The following is a 21,181-nucleotide window of genomic DNA, read 5'->3' on the forward strand; positions in this document are numbered from 1 at the left end:
CTTTAATCTTTATATGTTTCCGAAATGATAAGCAAAGTTTGTAATGTTGAAGTCTCATAAACTATGAACTGTGTTCGTACATACATTTGACCTTTGAACTATTTATATGGATTCAGTTGACCTTTGACTATTCTCGACGATTCACGAACAATTATTATAAATAAATAAGTATATATATTTATATATATGTAAGGGTATATAATAATTTTTAATTATAAAAATATAAACAAAAGTATATATATATATATATATATATATATATATATATATATATATATATATAATAATTTAAATTAATAAAATATATTTATTCAATTAGAATTAAAAATATAAAATAATAAGTTGAGTAACTAAATTACTGTTAAAAGAAATATATGTATGATATTATCATGACTATATATGATTTCTAATTATTGTAACTTATGTATAATGTATAAATAATTAAAATTTAATAAAAAGTTATTATTATGATTATTAAATATTCTTACTTTCATTACTATTAAAATAAATATCAATATTAATAATATTATGATACAAATATGAAATTCGATATGTGCAAACTAGTATAGTATTACTATTATAATTTTTTTATATAATTTCTATTATTTAATAATACGAATTATTATTCTTATCATTAGTAATATTAATTATATCATTATAATTATCTTTATCATTAAAAATACTAACATCATCATTTTTTATAATGTTTATCAGAAACATTATTATTTATTGTTATTAATAGTAGCATTATTATTATTAAGATAATTATTAATATTATTTGAATTGTTAATATTATTATTAATTTATTATGTTATTATTATTAATAATATTCAGTATTGTTATTATTATTTGTTAATAGGATTATTATTATTAAAATTAAGTTTTATATTTAAAAATTAAGGAAAAAAGGATCCAATCTGTTATACTTAGCTGTCTAACTGTTATATATGCGACTTACTATCTCTGATTGATTTCCAACGATCCCAAACAATAGCATAAATCCAAATTCTGTTACAGATAGATACAAAACTCTTATTTTTTTTTATTTTTTTTTCTGTTTGCCTGCCTGTCAATTCTGTCGACTCTTCTTCAAGCTTTAAATCAACGAATTGTTTCTTATTATTGAAAAACCATCCAATTATTCACTACCAATATCAAATATCAATTATAAATCACTGCAATCTGTAGAATTAAATTAAAAAGTCAATAGAAACCCGTCGGTTCCCTGTTATCAGCTTCAAAATTACAAGAGCACGAATTCTAATGAATTAGAAAAATCTGGAAATGCAAAACTGTTAGGAATCTTTCATTTAAACTATCTACAAATTATAAAGGTCCAATTTTATCTATCTAATTCTAATTTGCGAGTCAAACTTATTTTTTTAAAAAGTCAACAATTGTTCATCAGCAAAATTCGAACTTGTTGTTGTGTGTTATGTGAAATTAAGAATTTATAAAGATTCTAGGAAGGTTTTGAAAAGTATTTTGTGTAGGAACCATGAGCTGAAACTGCTTTAAAATCGAAATCAAGGTTTGAGTTCCAATTTTTGTATTTTCGCGACAGTTACAGATGATGTAATATGTTTAAATTTTTTTTCTTCTTTTAATCATGTCTGTCAAATACAAATAGGGCGTTCTATTTAGATTTCAAACATAAATCAAACTTTAAGTTGAGGTTGGATGGATTTCTGGTCGACTGGGTAACTTGACGAAGGTGATGAAATATGTATACGTGTTATATTTAAATCGAGTGTGTATTAATTCAAAAAGACGGTAGATAGAGTGATGGTTAAGTTGTTAAGCGGGTGAGCGGGAGGTCATGGGTTCGAGCCCCGTCGTGGGCTATTTTTTTAGGGAAGCTTATCAAAGGGTATACACTTTTACATTTTTTTTCATTTTCATTATTTTTATTATTATTATTATTATTATTATTATTATTATTATCATGATCATTATTATTATTATCATGATCATTATTATGGTTATGATAATTATTACAATTGTTATTATTAGTAATATAGGAATTATTATTAATATTGTAGTACAAGTATTATTATTATTATTAATTATTATGAATATTATTATTATTATTATTATTATTATTATTATTATTATTATTATTATTATTATTATTATTACTATCATTAAGTATTAGAAATATAATTATTATTAGTAATATTACGATTATGTATTACGAACATTAGTTATTAGTATTATCATCATTACTAATACAAGTATTAGTAACATTTATAAATTTTATTATTATTATTAGTATTAATATAATTTTGTGATTATAAGTATTAGTAGTAATATTAAAGTAAGTAGTATTATTAATATTTATAAAAGTATTATTATTAACCTTATCATAGTTATTATTATGAGTATCATTCTTAATGAACTATTACTAAAATTAATATCACTAATAGTAAAAATGGTTATTTTATCGTTATTATTAATATTAGCATTATTATAGTTATCATTAAAACTAAAAGTATCATTATTTTTAAATCTATCACCTTATTAAAAATTAGTATTATTACTAAGAATATTATTAGTAGTATTATTATTATTAACATTATAAGTATCATTATGATTATCATTTTATATAAAATTTTCCTAGTTATTATTATTATCAACTCTAATAGTATTATTACCTTTATTTAATATTTTCATAAAATTAACTAGCAAATGATATTTATATAACAATATACTTAATACACATCATAAAGCTATATTAATATCTTATTTATTAAAATATATAAAATGAATATACTTAATAAGATATATAGTTTATTAATATAAAAAGTATATCACTAATAATGAAGCACATATTTGTCTGATTACAAGAATATGTTTTGATATATATACAAATGATATAGGTTCGTGAATCTGAGGCCAACCCTACTTTTGTTCATTGTCGTCATATGTATTTTTACTACAAAATACAATAGGTGAGTTTCATTTGCCCTTTTTACTCTTTACCTTTTTGGGCTGAAAATACATGCAAATGCTTTATTAACTGATTTACAATATTTATATGCGTGAGTTTCATTTGCTTCCTTTATAAATGCTTTTGCAATATATATTTTTGGGACTGAGAATACATGCGCTGCTTTTATAAATGTTTGACGAAATAGACACAAGTACTTAAAACTACATTCTATGGCTGGATTATTAAACCGAATATGCCCCTTTTTATTAAGTCTGGTAATCTAAGAATTAGGGAACAGACACCCTAATTGACGCGAACTCTAAAGATAGATCTATCGGGCCCAACAAGCCCCATCCAAAGTACCGGATGCTTTAGTACTTCGAAATTTATATCATGTCCGAAGGAGGATCCCGGAATGATGGGGATATTCTTATATGCATATTGTGAATGTCGGTTACCAGGTGTTCAATCCATATGAATGATATTTTTGTCTCTATGCATGGGACGTATATTTATGAGAACTGAAAATGAAAATCTTGTGGTCTATTAAAATGATGGAAATGATTATTTATGTTAAACTAATGAACTCACCAACCTTTTGGTTGACACTTTAAAGCATGTTTATTCTCAGGTATGAAAGAAGTCTTCCGCTGTGCAATTACTCATTTTAAAGATATTACTTGGAGTCATTCATGACATATTTCAAAAGACGTTGCATTCGAGTCGTCGAGTTCATCAAGATTATTATTAAGTCAATTATAGTTTAGATATATTATGAAATGATATGCAAGCCGTCAACTTTCAATGTATTGAAAGTTTGTCTTTTTAAAAATGAATGCAATGTTTGTAAAATGTATCATATAGAGGTCAAGTACATCGCGATGTAATCAACTATTGTGAATCATTTATAATCGATACGGACTTCGTCCGGATGGATTAGGACGGGTCGTGAAAGTTGGTATCAGAGCGGTGGTCTTAGCGAACCAGGTCTTGCATTAGTGTGTCTAACTGATAGTCGTTAGGATGCATTAGTGAGTCTGGACTTCGACCGTGTCTGCATGTCAAAAGATTTGCTTATCATTTTTGTCGGAAATCATCTGTTTATCATCCTTAGGAAATCACCTGTTTATCATTCTTAGTCTAGACACATCTTACCGCAATGATTGCATAAATAGTGTATAGACAAAATTCATATCTTAGCGTATCTGATAATTCATATCTTAGCGTATCTGTTACTGTAGACGTTGCCTGACATCTTCCGTAGATTCCTCCGTAACTTATGGGATTTTAGTATTATATATGCATATGTAAATTATGTATTGCAGGTTACTAATCTACATCCTATTCTATTCCTTATCGAAAATCCTTCATCTGATCGTACGAGATGAATCCCTCAACTAGTTCGAGTCCCTCGGATTCCGACAGCTATTCCGATAGTTATCCTGACTGTTATTCCGAATGGATAGTCATCTAAGCTCCGGAAACAACGTCACCAGAATGAATCAACCAATCATCCATCCCCAGTTCATCTGATGGTTTCGTAGTTAACTAAATCAATGTAGACGAGAAGAAGGCGATCTTTTCCACTCACCAATCTGCACTCTTGGTGAAGAACCTGAAACACTTACCGACGTACCTGTTCGTAACACCATTTTCTCTCTCATTTCCAAAGTATCTCACCACGACTATATCAAAAGTCAGATTCAAAACATTATTCATTCGCTCGTTCATACCGACAATCATCCCGGAGTATTACAAGAAGTCAACGAACTTCGCGCTCGAGTAATCAAATTGGATAATATGGTGCAAAACGTACCAGCTTCAACAGCATCACATGCATCAACAGTACAACCAACAACCTAAGTTTCAACATTACATGTTCAACATCCCATTCTGTACCTCGAGTATAATCATCGTTCTACGAATCATTCTACATTAATTATCTTCGTTCGACATGGCGATTATATAATCTTTAATGTTTTAGAGATTATATATTCTTATTCTAACGGTAAATCAAATGAGTCTAATATCATATTGACTCATTAAATCCATGATTGCATCTGAAGAAAATATATATGTATATATGCTTTCATAAAGATTGTAGTTAAAAATTCTTTTGTAGAAACTGTTAATGGTGAAAATATTTTAACGGGTAGGTAATACCCTAGAAATATTTAGATTTCACATTAATAAGTTACACTATGCATTCTTCGAAGCTAATTCAATAGTCGTTTACTATCCTATTTATAACCACCGATATACGTATCCGTTCACCACAGAATAACCATTTTCATTCAATTTCATATTTGGATTTTGACCTATCAGAATCCAACAAGTGGCATAATGAAGAAAACATTTGACAAAATAAAATTTGTTAGAAACAAATAAATTAACTATGAGAAATTTTGTTAAGAATCCACGCTAACTGTTCCTAGCTAATTGTTCCTAGCTAACTGATTACATTTTATTTATCGCAATTTACATTCTCGCAATTTTATTTATCGTCATTTAATTTCTGTTATTTACTTTACGTACTTTATTTATCGTTATTTAATTTCTGTTATTTATTTTACGCACTTTAAATATCGGGACACATATACAAGGTTTTGACATATCATATCGATGCATTTATATATATTATTTGGAATAACCATAGACACTCTATATGCATCAATGATCGAGTTCTCTATACAGGGTTGAGGTTGATTCTACAATAATATATATAATTTGAGTTGTGATCGAGTCTGAGACATGTACACGGGTCACGATACGTATTAATCAATTCGAATATTATATATTAAACATTATATGAATTATTAGACTGTCAACTGTGGACTATCGACTAATAATATTAGACAATTAAAATGAATTAAAATATTGATTATAACATATGAAACTAAACAATTCTTCAAGTTTGCCACTTGCTTTCATCTTAAACCTCATTTGTATCTTGACAATTTCAGTCTGCGTTCAAACCTTTCATGATTATTGAAAACACCTCAATCGAGAGGATGAACCAACCACACTTCAGCTACGGAAGGAAGGATTTATACATATAGTTATGCACCTGAAAACACTCGGAACCTGAATAAACGTTAACACGTATCTGTGCTAATTCCTTTGGCGTTGTTATTACCAAAAATCAATTTGCAATTTCTTTTCAAATTAGCCAAATTTGTCACAGCTCCAGCAAGTTAACTTCGACTCTTCAGTCGGACTAGCCTTACTAAAACCTTGATATATATATGCGTACTCTTTTATTGTTACCGGGGAACCTTTTATATTTCATCTTATTACCAGCAGACGTACCAGCAACCTCGTTGCTCTTTGGGCTTAAATCCCTCTGACAAATCACTACATTTATCTATTGAAGTCTCATCATATTCTCATTCGCATCTTGTAACGAGAACTGTCATACCAAATACTGTTAATCAGCAATCGGTACTTTGAAAAACTCACAGCATATCCACATCAACAGTTATATGTATAACATTTATCTTTTAGAATTATGGTCTTTCATTCTGAAATCCTGAAAAGCACTCAGTCTACAAAACAAATACTCTGAATGTTGAAAAAGCTGAATGAAGCAGCAGAAACCGTAGACAACCATAAACGACCTTAATCGTCGGAAGTTGATGATAAAGAATTGTAGGTTGGCAAAGCTCAGAAAAAGTTTGAAACTGAAAAAATGATTGAGCAAACTATGAAGGAAGCCATGGACAAATCACAAAGAATAAGTTTGACTTTAAAGAATCTAAATGATTCAGTACCTGCTGAAGTCATTAACGAATACCTTGCTTTTGACTCCAAACTCTTGCGGATAAATTTTCTTCACCATCCTTCGATATTAGAAATTCCAAGACATCATCGTATCTTTCATTATAAATATCCTCCATATTTCTGAAGATATTTTCATAACTATTCTTATCTGAACTCATTAATCTCTTCGGCCTATCAGTGTTACATCATATAGAAACTGTTAGTTTCTATATTCTGTAAACTTTCGAGCTTAAAATATGAATGTTATTGAAGTAATGTTGGAGAACTGATGCATGAGTTAGTATAATATAATGACACTTGATCAACGTAATTATATTACAGTAAGTCATGCTGAGTTTCTAATGGGACGTGATGATTCACAGAACATAACATCATCATGTGCCATGTTACATAACCCTTTCATTCTACTTAACTTCTGAACATATCAAGAAAGCATATTCTTGATAGTTCTATCCTCAGTGATTTTAATAAATTTAAAAATCAAATTGTGCTATCATGTTCCTTCCTGCTTAGAGCATTATAATCATTCGAAACTCTATACTTACAAATTCTGGACCGTTACTCGCTTTACTAGAGGCCGGGAGGAAAATAATAAGGCAAAGAGCTCCAAAATATAAGAGAAAATATAAAGCCCAATAACAACACATAAATTACAAATCCTGGATATTATTACGAATAGCAATATAAAGACACGGTAGAATTAAGAATAGTATCATCCCAAGGTAATAGAAGAAGTAACCAAATCTTTCTGATGGAAGATTGAAAAGAAGGATGACAGAAATGATGATTAGGAAAATATCAAAGATTAGAATGGGATTAAGTATTTTCACAATCTTTTGGATGTACGAACTAAGAAAGAAAGAATATGAATGGTGAGAATAATGGAACGGAAGAGTTTAATTTATAATGGAAATATCAGACGGAGAAATCGAGACAGATCACCGTATTTAATTATAGATATCTTAATTTCCTTATTCGCCGAAAAATCAAATCTTTTAGATTTCGAGGATTTTCTTTAAATCCATTGAATTCTGGAATTCAACCCTGGCTCCGTCAAAAGTTAAGACGTACCTTATTTTCTAAATTCAACCCTGACTCTGTTAAAAGTTAAGATAAATCTTACTTTCTTATTTCACTCTTTGGTGATAGCTTCACTCGTACGCTTCACATAAATAAATTGTTCTATCCATATTACTCAATGATGATAAAACTCTATTTATCAACTCATATTCGTCATGAAAACATTTTTTATTGTTAACCATGACCACCTCACTCAAATTTCGGGACAAAATTTCTTTAACGGGTAGGTACTGTGATGACCCGGGAATTTCTGACCAAATTTAAACTTTAATCTTTATATGTTTCCGACATGATAAGCAAAGTTTGTAATGTTGAAGTCTCATAAACTATGAACTGTGTTCGTACATACATTTGACCTTTGAACTATTTATATGGATTCAGTTGACCTTTGACTATTCCCGACGATTCACGAACAATTATTATAAATAAAAAAGTATATATATTTATATATATGTAAGGGTATATTATAATTTTTAATTATAAAAATATAAACAAAAGTATATATATAATAATTTGAATTAATAAAATACATTTAATCAATTAGAATTAAGAATGTAAAAATAATAAGTTGAGTAACTAAATTACTGTTAAAAGAAATATATGTATTATGTATAAATAATGAAAATTTAATAAAAAGTTATTATTATGATTATTAAATATTCTTACTTTCATTACTATTAAAATAAATATCAATATTAATAATATTATGATACAAATATGAAATTCGATATGTGCAAACTAGTATAGTATTACTATTATATTTTTTTTATATAATTTCTATTATTTAATAATACGAATTATTATTCTTATCATTAGTAATATTAATTATATCATTATAATTATCTTTATCATTAAAAATATTAATATCATCATTTTTTATAATGTTTATCAGAAACATTATTATTTATTGTTATTAATAGTAGCATTATTATTATTAAGATAATTATTAATATTATTTGAATTGTTAATATTATTATTAATATTATTATGTTATTATTATTAATAATATTCAGTATTGTTATTATTATTTGTTAATAGGATTATTATTATTATTAAAATTAAGTTTTATATTTAAAAATTAAGGAAAAAAGGATCCAATCTGTTATACTTAGCTGTCTAACTGTTATATATGCGACTTACTATCTCTGATTGATTTCCAACGATCCCAAACAATAGCATAAATCCAAATTCTGTTACAGATAGATACAAAACTCTTATTTTTTTTATTTTTTTTTCTGTTTGCCTGCCTGTCAATTCTGTCGACTCTTCTTCAAGCTTTAAATCAACGAATTGTTTCTTATTATTGAAAAACCATCCAATTATTCACTACCAATATCAAATATCAATTATAAATCACTGCAATCTGTAGAATTAAATTAAAAAGTCAATAGAAACCCGTCGGTTCCCTGTTATCAGCTTCAAAATTACAAGAGCACGAATTCTAATGAATTAGAAAAATCTGGAAATGCAAAACTGTTAGGAATCTTTCATTTAAACTATCTGCAAATTATAAAGGTCCAATTTTATCTATCTAATTCTAATTTGCGAGTCAAACTTATTTTTTTAAAAAGTCAACAATTGTTCATCAGCAAAATTCGAACTTGTTTTTGTGTGTTATGTGAAATTAAGAATTTATAAAGATTCTAGGAAGGTTTTGAAAAGTATTTTGTGTAGGAACCATGAGCTGAAACTGCTTTAAAATCGAAATCAAGGTTTGAGTTCCAATTTTTGTATTTTCGCGACAGTTACAGATGATGTAATCTGTTTAAATTTTTTTTTCTTCTTTTAATCATGTCTGTCAAATACAAATACGTCGTTCTATTTAGATTTCAAACATAAATCAAACTTTAAGTTGAGGTTGGATGGATTTCTGGTCGACTGGGTAACTTGACGAAGGTGATGAAATCTGTATACGTGTTATATTTAAATCGAGTGTGTATTAATTCAGAAAGACGGTAGATAGAGTGATGGTTAAGTTGTTAAGCGGGTGAGCGGGAGGTCATGGGTTCGAGCCCCGTCGTGGGCTATTTTTTTTAGGGAAGCTTATCAAAGGGTATACACTTTTACATTTTTTTTTCATTTTCATTATTTTTATTATTATTATTATTATCATGATCATTATTATTATTATCATGATCATTATTATGGTTATGATAATTATTATGATTGTTATTATTAGTAATATAGGAATTATTATTAATATTGTAGTACAAGTATTATTATTATTATTATTATTATTATTATTATTAATTATTAATTATTATGAATATTATTATTATTATTATTATTATTATTATTATTACTATCATTAAGTATTAGAAATATAATTATTATTGGTAATATTACGATTATGTATTACGAACATTAGTTATTAGTATTATCATCATTACTAATACAAGTATTAGTAACATTTATAAATTTTATTATTATTATTAGTATTAATATCATTTTGTGATTATAAGTATTTGTAGTAATATTAAAGTAAGTAGTATTATTAATATTTATATAAGTATTATTATTAACCTTATCATACTTATTATTATGAGTATCATTCTTAATGAACTATTACTAAAATTAATATCACTAGTAGTAAAAATGGTTATTTTATAGTTATTATTAATATTAGCATTATTATAGTTATCATTAAAACTAAAAGTATCATTATTTTTAAATCTATCACCTTATTAAAAATTAGTATTATTACTAAGAATATTATTAGTAGTATCATTATTATTAACATCATAAGTATCATTATGATTATCATTTTATATAAAATTTTCGTAGTTATTATTATTATCAACTCTAATAGTATTATTACCTTTATTTAATATTTTCATAAAATTAACTAGCAAATGATATTTATATAACAATATACTTAATACACATCATAAAGCTATATTAATATCTTATTTATTAAAATATATAAAATGAATATACTTAATAAGATATATAGTTTATTAATATAAAAAGTATATCACTAATAATGATGCACATATTTGTCTGATTACAAGAATATGTTTTGATATATATACAAATGATATAGGTTCGTGAATCTGAGGCCAACCCTACTTTTGTTCATTGTCGTCATATGTATTTTTACTACAAAATACAATAGGTGAGTTTCATTTGCCCTTTTTACTCTTTACCTTTTTGAGCTGAAAATACATGCAAATGCTTTATTAACTGATTTACAATATTTATATGCGTGAGTTTCATTTGCTCCCTTTATAAATGCTTTTGCAATATATATTTTTGGGACTGAGAATACATGCGCTGCTTTTATAAATGTTTGACGAAATAGACACAAGTACTTAAAACTACATTCTATGGCTGGATTATTAAACCGAATATGCCCCTTTTTATTAAGTCTGGTAATCTAAGAATTAGGGAACAGATACCCTAATTGACGCGAACTCTAAAGATAGATCTATCGGGCCCAACAAGCCCCATCCAAAGTACCGGATGCTTTAGTACTTCGAAATTTATATCATGTTCGAAGGAGGATTCCGGAATGATGGGGATATTCTTATATGCATATTGTGAATGTCGGTTACCAGGTGTTCAATCCATATGAATGATATTTTTGTCTCTAAGCATGGGACATATATTTATGAGAACTGAAAATGAAAATCTTGTGGTCTATTAAAATGATGGAAATGATTATTTATGTTAAACTAATGAACTCACCAACCTTTTGGTTGACACTTTAAAGCATGTTTATTCTCAGGTATGAAAGAAGTCTTCCGCTGTGCAATTGCTCATTTTAAAGATATTACTTGGAGTCATTCATGACATATTTCAAAAGACGTTGCATTCGAGTCGTCGAGTTCATCAAGATTATTATTAAGTCAATTATAGTTTAGATATATTATAAAATGATATGCAAGCCGTCAACTTTCAATGTATTGAAAGTTTGTCTTTTTAAAAATGAATGCAATGTTTGTAAAATGTATCATATAGAGGTCAAGTACATCGCGATGTAATCAACTATTGTGAATCGTTTATAATCGATACGGACTTCGTCCGGATGGATTAGGACGGGTCATGAAAAGTTAACTCTGTTTTAAGCTCAATGCATGTTTATTGGGCTTCTGTGTTTATTCTTCCTGATGCAGTCATCCATGACATTGAAAAATTGTTAAAGGGTTTCTTGTGGTGTCAGGAGGATAGTGCTAGAGGGAAAGCAAAGGTGGCATGGAAATTTGTGTGTACACCTAAGGATCAGGGTGGTCTAGGGTTAAAGCCAATGAAGGAGTGGAATGAGGTTCTTATTTTAAAGCAGTTATGGAAGATTGTTGAAAGAAAGGAATCCTTATGGTATAAGTGGGTGAATACTGTTAAACTAAAAGGAAGAAGTATTTAGGACATACAAAGTGACTATAAAGACAGCTGGAATTGGGGTCAATTACTGAAATTAAGATAGAAAATTAGAGAGCATGTTCATTATTGTGTTGGTAATGGACAGCAGACCTCATTTTGGTATGATAAATGGGATGTTAATGGGCCTATGCAGTTGATAATTCCCCGAATTGGAAAGATATAGTTCTGGGATTAATGATCATATTTCTGTGCATGATTTCAAGCAGACTTATGGAGATCATTGGCCTAATGAGTGGAGGACCAGGTACCCTATGGTTAATCACATTCAAATTCCTGTTATCAATGATAATGTTGATATGGTTAAATGGGTTACTAATGAAAATATTAGGGTTAAATATTCAACCAAACAAGTCTGGAGGGATTTAAGAGCTAATGGTAGTTTCAAAGATTGGTATCATGTTGTATGGTTCAAACAACTTGTACCTAAACATGCCTTCATTTTGTGGTTGGTGATATGGGATAGGCTACCAACAAGAAAGAATAAGTAAGTGGAAGCCTTTATTTAACTCCTTGTGCCCTTTATGTGGAAGGATCCCTGATTCAATTGATCATCTCTTCTTTGAGTGTTGCTATTCCAGGAATGTATGGAAGATTATGAAGTCATTGATTCTGTTTCAGGGTTTGACTTATAAAATTGGTGATATTATCACAAGTATGACCAATTACCCTTTTAAAAATCAAATCTGGAGTGTAATTACAAGGCTTGTAATTGCTGCAGCAGTTTACTATATTTGGCAAGAAAGGAATAAGAGGTTATTCAAGGGAGAAAAGAAGAATGAAAAGGATTTAGCTGAGTTAGCTATTGATTTTATCCGGGTCAAACTTTTGACTTTGAAAGTCAAACAGTCCAAAAATATTCACAAGGCTGAGGAGATTTGGGAAATTAAGTGGAAATGATTGCTGTGGATGTTTGCAGGGGTGTAGTGGCTTAGTGTTAGCGTGTCGTGAAAGATAAGACAGCTTGATCTAAGTTGCTTTATGTTTGGGCCCATAGTGGCACTTTTCAGCCTTTAGTGGCACTTTTTCTTCAATTCTTTAATCTTCGTGCTTTGTCTTCACATTTATTTATTTAAACGATTAAAACTTAAAAATAGAATAATTACAACTAAAAACTTTACATATTGGGATGATATTGCGAATAAATATATGTTCGTTTGGAGCACTATCAAATATCCCCACACTTGAGCGTTGCTTGTCCTCAAGCAATACAGAACTTGAAATTAAATCACATGAATCACTTCTTTATTCTTCACACGGTTATTTTCCTTGGTTTTTGATTTGTTTGTATTGGGTTAGGCTATCCCCTGCCTTGTTCTGTTTATTGTTTAATAAAATTTTCTTTGCCAAAAAAAAAAAAATAACTAGTAATGCAAATAAAACTTATTTACGTTTTTAATTTAATTTTATTTAATTTTATTTGTTTATTATGTACTTATTATTATATTTAAAAATTAATTAATTTATAGAAGTTTATTTAATGAAAGATCAAATAGATTATAGATAATCTTATTATTATTATTATTATTATTATTATTATTATTATTATTATTATTATTATTATTATTATTATTATTATTATTATTATTATTATTATTATTATTATTATTATTATTATTATTATTATTATATATTATATATCTTAACATGTAACAAACTAGAAAAAATCCGACCGCGCGTTGCTGCGGTTGTATTCGACGCGCGGTCCAATTTGGATATACGATGTCCGTTTCGCGTATAGTTAGTCGTGTTGTATATGTATATATATGTATGTAATATAACCCGAAATATTTATTTTTTTAACGATGTCCGTTTCGCGTATAGTTAGTCGCGTTGTGTTCGTAAAATTATTTCGAGTTGAACGGTGGTCTCGAAAAAATTTAACTCGCACCGAGCGTGAATATAGGGCCCGTTATTTAGTGTTTTTTTAACGATGTCCGTTTTGCATATAGTTAGTCCCGTTGGGTTCGTGAGATTTTTTCGAGTTGAACGGTGGCCTCGGAAAAATTTAACTCGCACCGAGCGAGAAGATAGGACCCGTTATAAATTCGGGTGGAGTAAGGTTTTTTTATTTTAATTAAATTATAAATTTACGTTTTTTACCCCTGAAAAAGTGTAAAGTTGAGGGGTTGTTGTGTAATTTGTGCGAAAGTTGAAGGACCATTTGTAGTGTGAACGCAAACTTAAAATGACAACTCGTTAAAACTGAAAGGACCAAATTTGGGAGCAGTTTTAGTATATAAGTATAGTATAATTATAGTGGGATATATTTTTGGAACGGATAATCGATAGAGTAAATAAGGAAATTAAATAATATAATCACTAGAGCAAAAGCCTGCCTTCACGGTTCTTCCTGTGTTCTTTTGCATGTATTTATATTTCTTTCATTCCTTCCTTCTCACAATAAATCATAATTAAAACCCTTCCCCAATTTTCAATTTCACTTGTCATTACGTACCAACAATAATCAAATATGAACGACCTATTATCTGTAAGTTTCTTCATCTTAAATTACATTCTGCGAAATCGATTAAACTTTTTGTTGCATCGATTCTAAAATTAATTGTTCATACGTTTCACATTCATGTTTAAGGAAATTAATCCTTCGTAATCTTCGTTGTTAATTGTTATTCACATTGATATTGATCAGTATTAAACGCACCTATACATATACGGTTATATATACGTAAAACGAATTTATCGGTGAACAGAGTGAGATACGAATCTAAGGTAAAACTTCAATAAGTGGTTATGGAGTATGAGATTGAGTAATTCAGTTGTTTTTCGAGCTATTTTGTATATATTTATGGTTGTGTAATGCGTATATGAACATGAATTACAGTAGCTGAGTTGAAGTTATTTTGTATATATACGTTGATAACACATAACCCTAACTGTTCCACATAACGTTTTAAGTACGATATTGGCTGGCAATGTTGACTGTGCAACTCGCATTATTTGTAAATTAAGTTATTTATTTGTTGTTTTTTATGGTTTATGCTACATCTGCAAGTGTAGTATATGATATACTTCTAATGGATTTTCCCTATGAAACTGTAATTTGATTGATGAGTTACTCGAAGTATATGTTTTATGATGTTTGTAGACATGTGGTAGCCCCCGAAGATGCAGTTATGGTGGTGGAGATATAGAAGCCGGAAAACGGTCTGCAGAGATAGAGTTGGATGATTTTTTTATAAAGGTGAAGTCGTAACTTTTGTTTATGTCCAGACTTGATTTGGAAAGTTGAATTTAGTTTATTGTTAGACTCTAGTCTATAATGCATTCTAAATGATGTTTGTGTACTCATAAAGCTTAATGTTACAAACCAAATACTAGTAACTAGTAGATAAGATAAGATAATCGCCAATTTATTGCTTAAGATTAATTATACATAACTAAATAAGATCCTGATGATACTGTCATAATATATTTTTTTTTTAATTTCCTAATAAAATAAACTAATTAGTACTTAACTATTGATTTCATTAGGTTCAAAACATTGAGAAAGAGTTTGAGAAGATTAATAAACTTCTAAAGAAACTTCAGGTTATCTCCTTATTCTCTCATTCGTGCACATAAATGTTGAGGATGAACAATAACAATGTCTTAAGTTTACTTCGTTTGGTTGTGGCTAATGTAGGATGCTCATGAGGAATCAAAATCCGTAACTAGAGCTTCTGCCATGAAAGGTAATCATCAAATTCTGTTTTAAGGAACGAATTGAAATGATTAATAATTGATAAGCTTGTATTTGTTAATCTGTAGCAATCAAGCAACGAATGGAGTATGATGTGGACGGAGTTGGAATGGTTGCTCGTTTTACTAAAGCGAAAATTGAAGAACTTGATAAGGAGGTTAGACTATGAACATCTTATATTGAACTCGATTTCCATATTTTGGATTATTGAACTAATGATTTCTGATTTACTTTTGGATTAAGAATTTGACCAACAGACAAAAACCTGGATGTGGACCAGGAACTGGAGTAGACAGATCAAGAACATCAACTACACTGTAAAAATATCTCATTCTTTCTGAATTATTATTCAATTATATGATATTTAACTTAAATTTGTATTTGTTTGATATGGATCCTTGTTGGCAGTTCCTTGAAAAAGAAATTTAAAGATAAGGTGACGGAATTTCAGGTAATTCATAAGTATTTACGGCTCTTAACATTCTATAATTCTTATTTTTATAATCATTTAAACAAAGTTCTAATCTTTATGCTGCAACGAACATTTTGTCAGACTCTAAGAGAAAGCATACATCAAGAGCATCGTCAGGTAGTTGAGAGACGCGTCTTTACAGGTTTCATACTTACCTTAGACTGCAGTTTTGACCCATTTGCCTATAATTGGGTCAATTTGGGTTTTATTTGTCTCAATTTGGGTTTTAATAGCGGTAATGGGTCAAACAGTTTGAAATAATCCAGAAGTCTATTTTTAATGCGCCGAGTCTCCAAAATCATAGTTAAACAAAAAGTGTTTTCAGGTCAACTAAACCCTTGCCTCATATAGTTTCAAGTTTTTAACAACAACAACAACAACAACAACAACAATACCCAATCCCGCGCCTGTGAGGTATGGGGGAGGTAAGATGTAGACAATCCTTCCTCTACCCTAAACTAGAAGAGAAGTCGTTTCTGTTACCACGAGTCGAGAGAATTCTCCACCCACGAGAGAATTTCAAGTTTTTAACCTTAACCCATTTTGACACATTAGATATCAAAACTATACTTGAGGTCTTAATGCTTGCATGGTGCTAACTACATGTTATTGTATTGTGTGATTATTGTTAGTAACGGGAACCAGACCAGATGAAGAGGTGAGGAATCTTCCATTCGTATGACTATTTTTTTTTTTAAATTGACACGTCGCGGACACTACATACGTACTGATTATCCTTTACGTTTCATTAGACAATTGATCGACTAATAGAGACAGGGGACAGTGAACAAATATTCCAAAAAGCAATTAAAGAACAGGGACGAGGCCAGGTCAGTTTATTATATTTTCTGAATCTTCTGTAATGGTAAGAGTTTAGTTTCCGTTTACTGTAATATTAATCGTTGGTATGTGCAGGTGGTTTACACAATTGCTGAGATACAAGAACGACATGACGCAGTTATTGAGGTAGAAAGGAAACTTCTTGAGTTACAACAGGTATATATGACTATATTTTTGGTAAATAAGATCACAATCGCAATAGTTATCAAATGAACATGATACTAATTATTACTAATTTGTGCCATATTATTTGATGTGTATAATGTTGCAGATATTTCAAGATTTTGCAATATTAGTGGATACTCTAGGGGAGAAGCTAGACAACATAGAGACAAATGTAAGTCTAAAGACCATGTTATTAGATACTCCGTATAATAATTCTTAACCTAAAGAAAACTGGATAGGTTTTTTTTTTTTTTTTTTTTTTTTTTTTTTTTAATAATGCCTTAGTTTCTTTGGTTATGTTCTGTATTTTCAGTAGAACAAACCGGAATCAAACCAACCTAGCCAAATTGTTACATTTAAACTCACTATTTTACAATGTCCAAGAATCAACTACTTACAACACCAACTAAACCGTCTGAATAATGTATACAGGTTTTAGCTGCAGTAGATGATGTACAGAATGGGAACAAAGAGCTTCAAATAGCGAAAAAGCAACAAAAGAGCTCGAGAAAATGGATGTGTTTGAGTATTCTAATTTTGCTTATAGTTATAGCGATCATTCTTGTTGCAGTACTCAAGCCATGGCAAAGTATTAAAGGTGCTTAGACATTACGGGTCATATCTAGAGTTATCGAACATCAAATTACCATATTCTTCAACAACTTATAGAATATTCATAATATTTTGATCATGGTTTGCAATATATCTTGCAACTCAGATTACTTTTTCCCAAATATGTTGAACCCAAAAAGTAAAATAACTAGTAGGAGATATAATAATGGATTCAGTGATATTGAAAGCTTATTCATTAAGCTATATGTAAGCACCACATTAGCTAAAACTCTGACTAATATTCACAATAAATCAATATATATACAAGAATTATATCTCAACTGCTAAACCAGTGGAATCCTAATTGAGCTTCTACGAAGCCATAATTCATACATAACCATGTAAAAAGCATCATAATCAACAGGAACAACATGCCAACGAAAATGTTTTCTAACCTCAACCACATTGTGTTGTAACTTACCATATTCTTCATCGTTAATACTTGTAATGATCCTTTGTAAAAATGGGATGTCTAATGTCGCAACGATAATCGAGAAGCTTTTCCAGTTTAATATGTCAGCAAAAGGGAGATCGTAGTGGTTTGCAATGATTACAGGGACACAACCATGATACAATGCATCACCGATACGAGCTGTGTTTACCTCGAATCCTTTAACATGAAGACAGAACTTGCTGTCTTGAAGTGCTTTTTCGTAAGGCGTGTTTAGACGGCCCGCATGAACGGAAATATTAGCGTTGTTTTTCCATGTGTCAACAAGCTTTTGGCGAACAGGAGAGTTGATAGCTCCAGCAAAAAAAACTAGTTTGTTCCTGCAAAGATCAAGAACTTAAATATGTCAATTAAAATATATGTTTTTGGCATTTAAAGTCTTGACAAATGAATTTAAAGTATGTCAGTTAAAATGTGTTTGGATCTAAAAAGGTCGGTTCCAGTTGGGCCAACCTATCAACTGTTAAAATTCAACCCGTTTAACGATACTAACCAAACTCAAAAGTTAACATCTAGCGTTTTTCAAAGGACTTACGAAGAGAGAATATTACCTGTTGGATGATCTAATATTTGCAGGATCATCTTTTGCCCGAGGCCAAATTTGAGGCAAGGAAACATCTTTATGAGGAACATACGCAGATACAAAATAGCTCGAAGAACATACAACTTGAATGGCATTAAGTTTAACAACCTCTGCTTTATTTACAGCAATGCGCCCGATCGAATGGCAAGAAACGTAGAAATGATCAGCACCATCAGTGCGATTCCAATACGGGTATTTTTGACTAACATTAAAAATGTAATCTTTGATGAAATCTTGGATACCCTCATATCCTACCCTCGCATCATGTCTTAATCTTGCAATCGAAAAGGGAAGATAAAAAAGATCTGCTTTTGATGGATCTTTGGTTATGAAATGACTATTGTTTAGTGCTTTCTTGAAGAAACTTTCACTGGCATAGTTTCCCACGGGTTCAAAATCTACTGGCAGTAGTATATTGGCGAATGGGTCGTTTTTGTCATGTGGGTACACGAAAATCTTAAAACTTTTGTTCATTTTAGCGTAGTCTTCCATAAAGATGACTTGATCATGAAAAATGTTACCGTTTTTAGCAATTCTTCCTGAATAACAATCGTATTAAAGCTTTTAAAGTCGTAGTCTAACAATTAATCAAGTCGTTTAAAATCAGAAAACCATAATGATCACCAAGAACAAGTGCAACAGAGGTGAAGCTCTTAACACTTTCAAAAATCAAACTTTGCACACAAAACTTTAAATTAAATTACTAAGTCTGTTAAAGCTAGTTATGCTACAATATATTGTATAAATTGCATATCAAATTTAACAGGATAATTCTTCACAATGGGTTCCATTTGTTGATAACATGGCACATCAAACTAGAAATTATAAATCACTTTTTGATAAAGTAAAGTATAGTGCTTGACTTTAGAAGTCAAACATCCAAAGTCTACTGTCAAGTATTCACATTTTTTAAATACAGTAATAAGCAAAAATATCACAAAACATAACAAATTAAAACAAATCAAAATTAGCCGATATCATACCAATTGAAGTAAGTAATTTCATACCTTCACCATGATCTTTAGAATTTTGACTTTCAAATGGGGATTGTAAACCAAGACTTGATTGACTTTGACTTTCAATTGGGGTTAGTAAATTCTGAATTTTGGGAGAAACCCATTTAGGGTTTTGAAGAAAATGATGACGAGATTGATGGTGAGGAGGAGTATTGAATATATTTGAAGTTGATGAAATATAAAATAAAATAAATAATGAAGTTGTAAGTGCTAATGCTGTTGGTATGAAGAACAAACTTCTGAGTGAATCGGAGACTCGCCGGCGGGAGAGTGAGTACAGTAAGAAAAACGACCGTGCCATGCCGGATAATTAATTTTCCGGCGGGGAGTGTAACAATCACCGTTGCTAATATTTGATTTTGTAAACTTGGAGCATGTGATATTGTGACTAGTGTCGGGTGTATCACACGTTTCAACTTCACTGGTAACCAGAATTTCATTGGTTTTTTTTTTTTTGTTTTTCTTCTTACCTATTTTAGGATTTATGAAATTATATGAAATCAAATAAATTAAATTAAAAAGAAATAAAAGAAAGAATAAACTTATTTTGAGAATTACCGTATTAACTATTAGACAAAAATTATTATTATTATATTAACTATTAGACAAAATGATAAATAGTAATCAGAGTCATTTTCATTTTTTCACATTTTTTTTCCTTTCTCTTTTTTCACTTTTTCTTTTACTTTTCGCAAGTAAAGCTTTCAAACTTTATTCAAAAATTAAAACCGGTCCCCCAAACAGGGGATAAAGTGTTAAATTAACATTTTAATAATAAAATCTTAACTAAACTTCACCCAAATATCCAACGGGTCATATCTTCTCGCTCGCAACGAGTTAAATTTTTCCGACAACATCGTTAAACTCGAAATAATTTTAGGAACACAATGTCACTAACTATAGGCAAAACAGACGCTTTTTAAAAAACGATAAATATTTGAGGTATTTTTCATACACGTTGATTTTGCGTTAAATTTTTAAAAGTCGACAATTCCATAGCGAAACGTGGAGATGTAAAATAACATTTAAATCTTTGACGGGTTATACCTTTTAGTTCGACTCGAGTTGCGCTTCAACGACATGATCGTTAGCCACGAAATAATTTTACAAACTAAACACAATAAAATACATTGAAAATCGAACTCCGGCGCGAAGCGAGGGTTCGATAACTAG

At 29.5% G+C, this 21,181-nt stretch overlaps 3 protein-coding genes across 3 annotated transcripts; 2 read left to right on the forward strand and 1 right to left on the reverse strand.

The window, feature by feature from the left end:
• Positions 1 to 11,864: 11,864 nt before the first annotated feature.
• LOC139889707 (uncharacterized) lies at positions 11,865 to 13,069 on the forward strand. Its single transcript, XM_071872645.1, has 3 exons — positions 11,865 to 12,119; positions 12,379 to 12,656; positions 12,751 to 13,069. The coding sequence occupies exons 1-3, from the start codon at positions 11,865 to 11,867 to the stop codon at positions 13,067 to 13,069; spliced, it is 852 nt and encodes a 283-aa protein (XP_071728746.1).
• Positions 13,070 to 14,642: 1,573 nt separating this feature from the next.
• Positions 14,643 to 17,952, forward strand: LOC139866017 (syntaxin-132-like). The gene is made up of 13 exons (XM_071854148.1): positions 14,643 to 14,674; positions 15,287 to 15,371; positions 15,662 to 15,718; positions 15,813 to 15,861; positions 15,938 to 16,026; positions 16,113 to 16,186; positions 16,278 to 16,320; positions 16,423 to 16,483; positions 16,974 to 16,999; positions 17,094 to 17,171; positions 17,257 to 17,337; positions 17,453 to 17,518; positions 17,779 to 17,952. Exons 1-13 carry the CDS (start codon positions 14,643 to 14,645, stop codon positions 17,950 to 17,952), a joined length of 915 nt encoding a protein of 304 aa, XP_071710249.1.
• Positions 17,953 to 18,175: 223 nt separating this feature from the next.
• On the reverse strand, positions 18,176 to 20,458 carry LOC139866026 (probable glycosyltransferase At5g03795). The gene is made up of 3 exons (XM_071854158.1): positions 20,000 to 20,458; positions 18,961 to 19,531; positions 18,176 to 18,729 (listed from the first exon to the last, which is right to left on the reverse strand). The coding sequence occupies exons 1-3, from the start codon at positions 20,307 to 20,309 to the stop codon at positions 18,243 to 18,245; spliced, it is 1,368 nt and encodes a 455-aa protein (XP_071710259.1). The 5' UTR covers positions 20,310 to 20,458; the 3' UTR covers positions 18,176 to 18,242.
• Between the last annotated feature and the right edge of the window lie 723 nt (positions 20,459 to 21,181).

This window comes from Rutidosis leptorrhynchoides, chromosome 1, assembly GCF_046630445.1.
Source record: "Rutidosis leptorrhynchoides isolate AG116_Rl617_1_P2 chromosome 1, CSIRO_AGI_Rlap_v1, whole genome shotgun sequence".
NCBI classification, from domain to species: domain Eukaryota; kingdom Viridiplantae; phylum Streptophyta; class Magnoliopsida; order Asterales; family Asteraceae; genus Rutidosis; species Rutidosis leptorrhynchoides.

What these genes read in the sequence shown, in the direction of transcription:
- LOC139866017 (XM_071854148.1), top strand. Translation starts at nt 14,643, where the DNA reads ATGAACGACCTATTATCTGTAAGTTTCTTCAT. An exon ending in ATAAGGTGACGGAATTTCAG is followed by an intron (nt 16,321 to 16,422) that starts GTAATTCATAAG and finishes ACATTTTGTCAG; the next exon opens with ACTCTAAGAGAAAGCATACA. An exon ending in GAACCAGACCAGATGAAGAG is followed by an intron (nt 17,000 to 17,093) that starts GTGAGGAATCTT and finishes ACGTTTCATTAG; the next exon opens with ACAATTGATCGACTAATAGA.
- LOC139889707 (XM_071872645.1), top strand. Translation starts at nt 11,865, where the DNA reads ATGCATGTTTATTGGGCTTCTGTGTTTATTCTTCCTGATGCAGTCATC. An exon ending in AATCCTTATGGTATAAGTGG is followed by an intron (nt 12,120 to 12,378) that starts GTGAATACTGTT and finishes GATTTCAAGCAG; the next exon opens with ACTTATGGAGATCATTGGCC. An exon ending in CTACCAACAAGAAAGAATAA is followed by an intron (nt 12,657 to 12,750) that starts GTAAGTGGAAGC and finishes TTGCTATTCCAG; the next exon opens with GAATGTATGGAAGATTATGA.
- LOC139866026 (XM_071854158.1), bottom strand. Translation starts at nt 20,309, where the DNA reads ATGGCACGGTCGTTTTTCTTACTGTACTCACTCTCCCGCCGGCGAGTC. An exon ending in TTCTAAAGATCATGGTGAAG is followed by an intron (nt 19,532 to 19,999) that starts GTATGAAATTAC and finishes ATTGTTATTCAG; the next exon opens with GAAGAATTGCTAAAAACGGT. An exon ending in AATATTAGATCATCCAACAG is followed by an intron (nt 18,730 to 18,960) that starts GTAATATTCTCT and finishes TGATCTTTGCAG; the next exon opens with GAACAAACTAGTTTTTTTTG.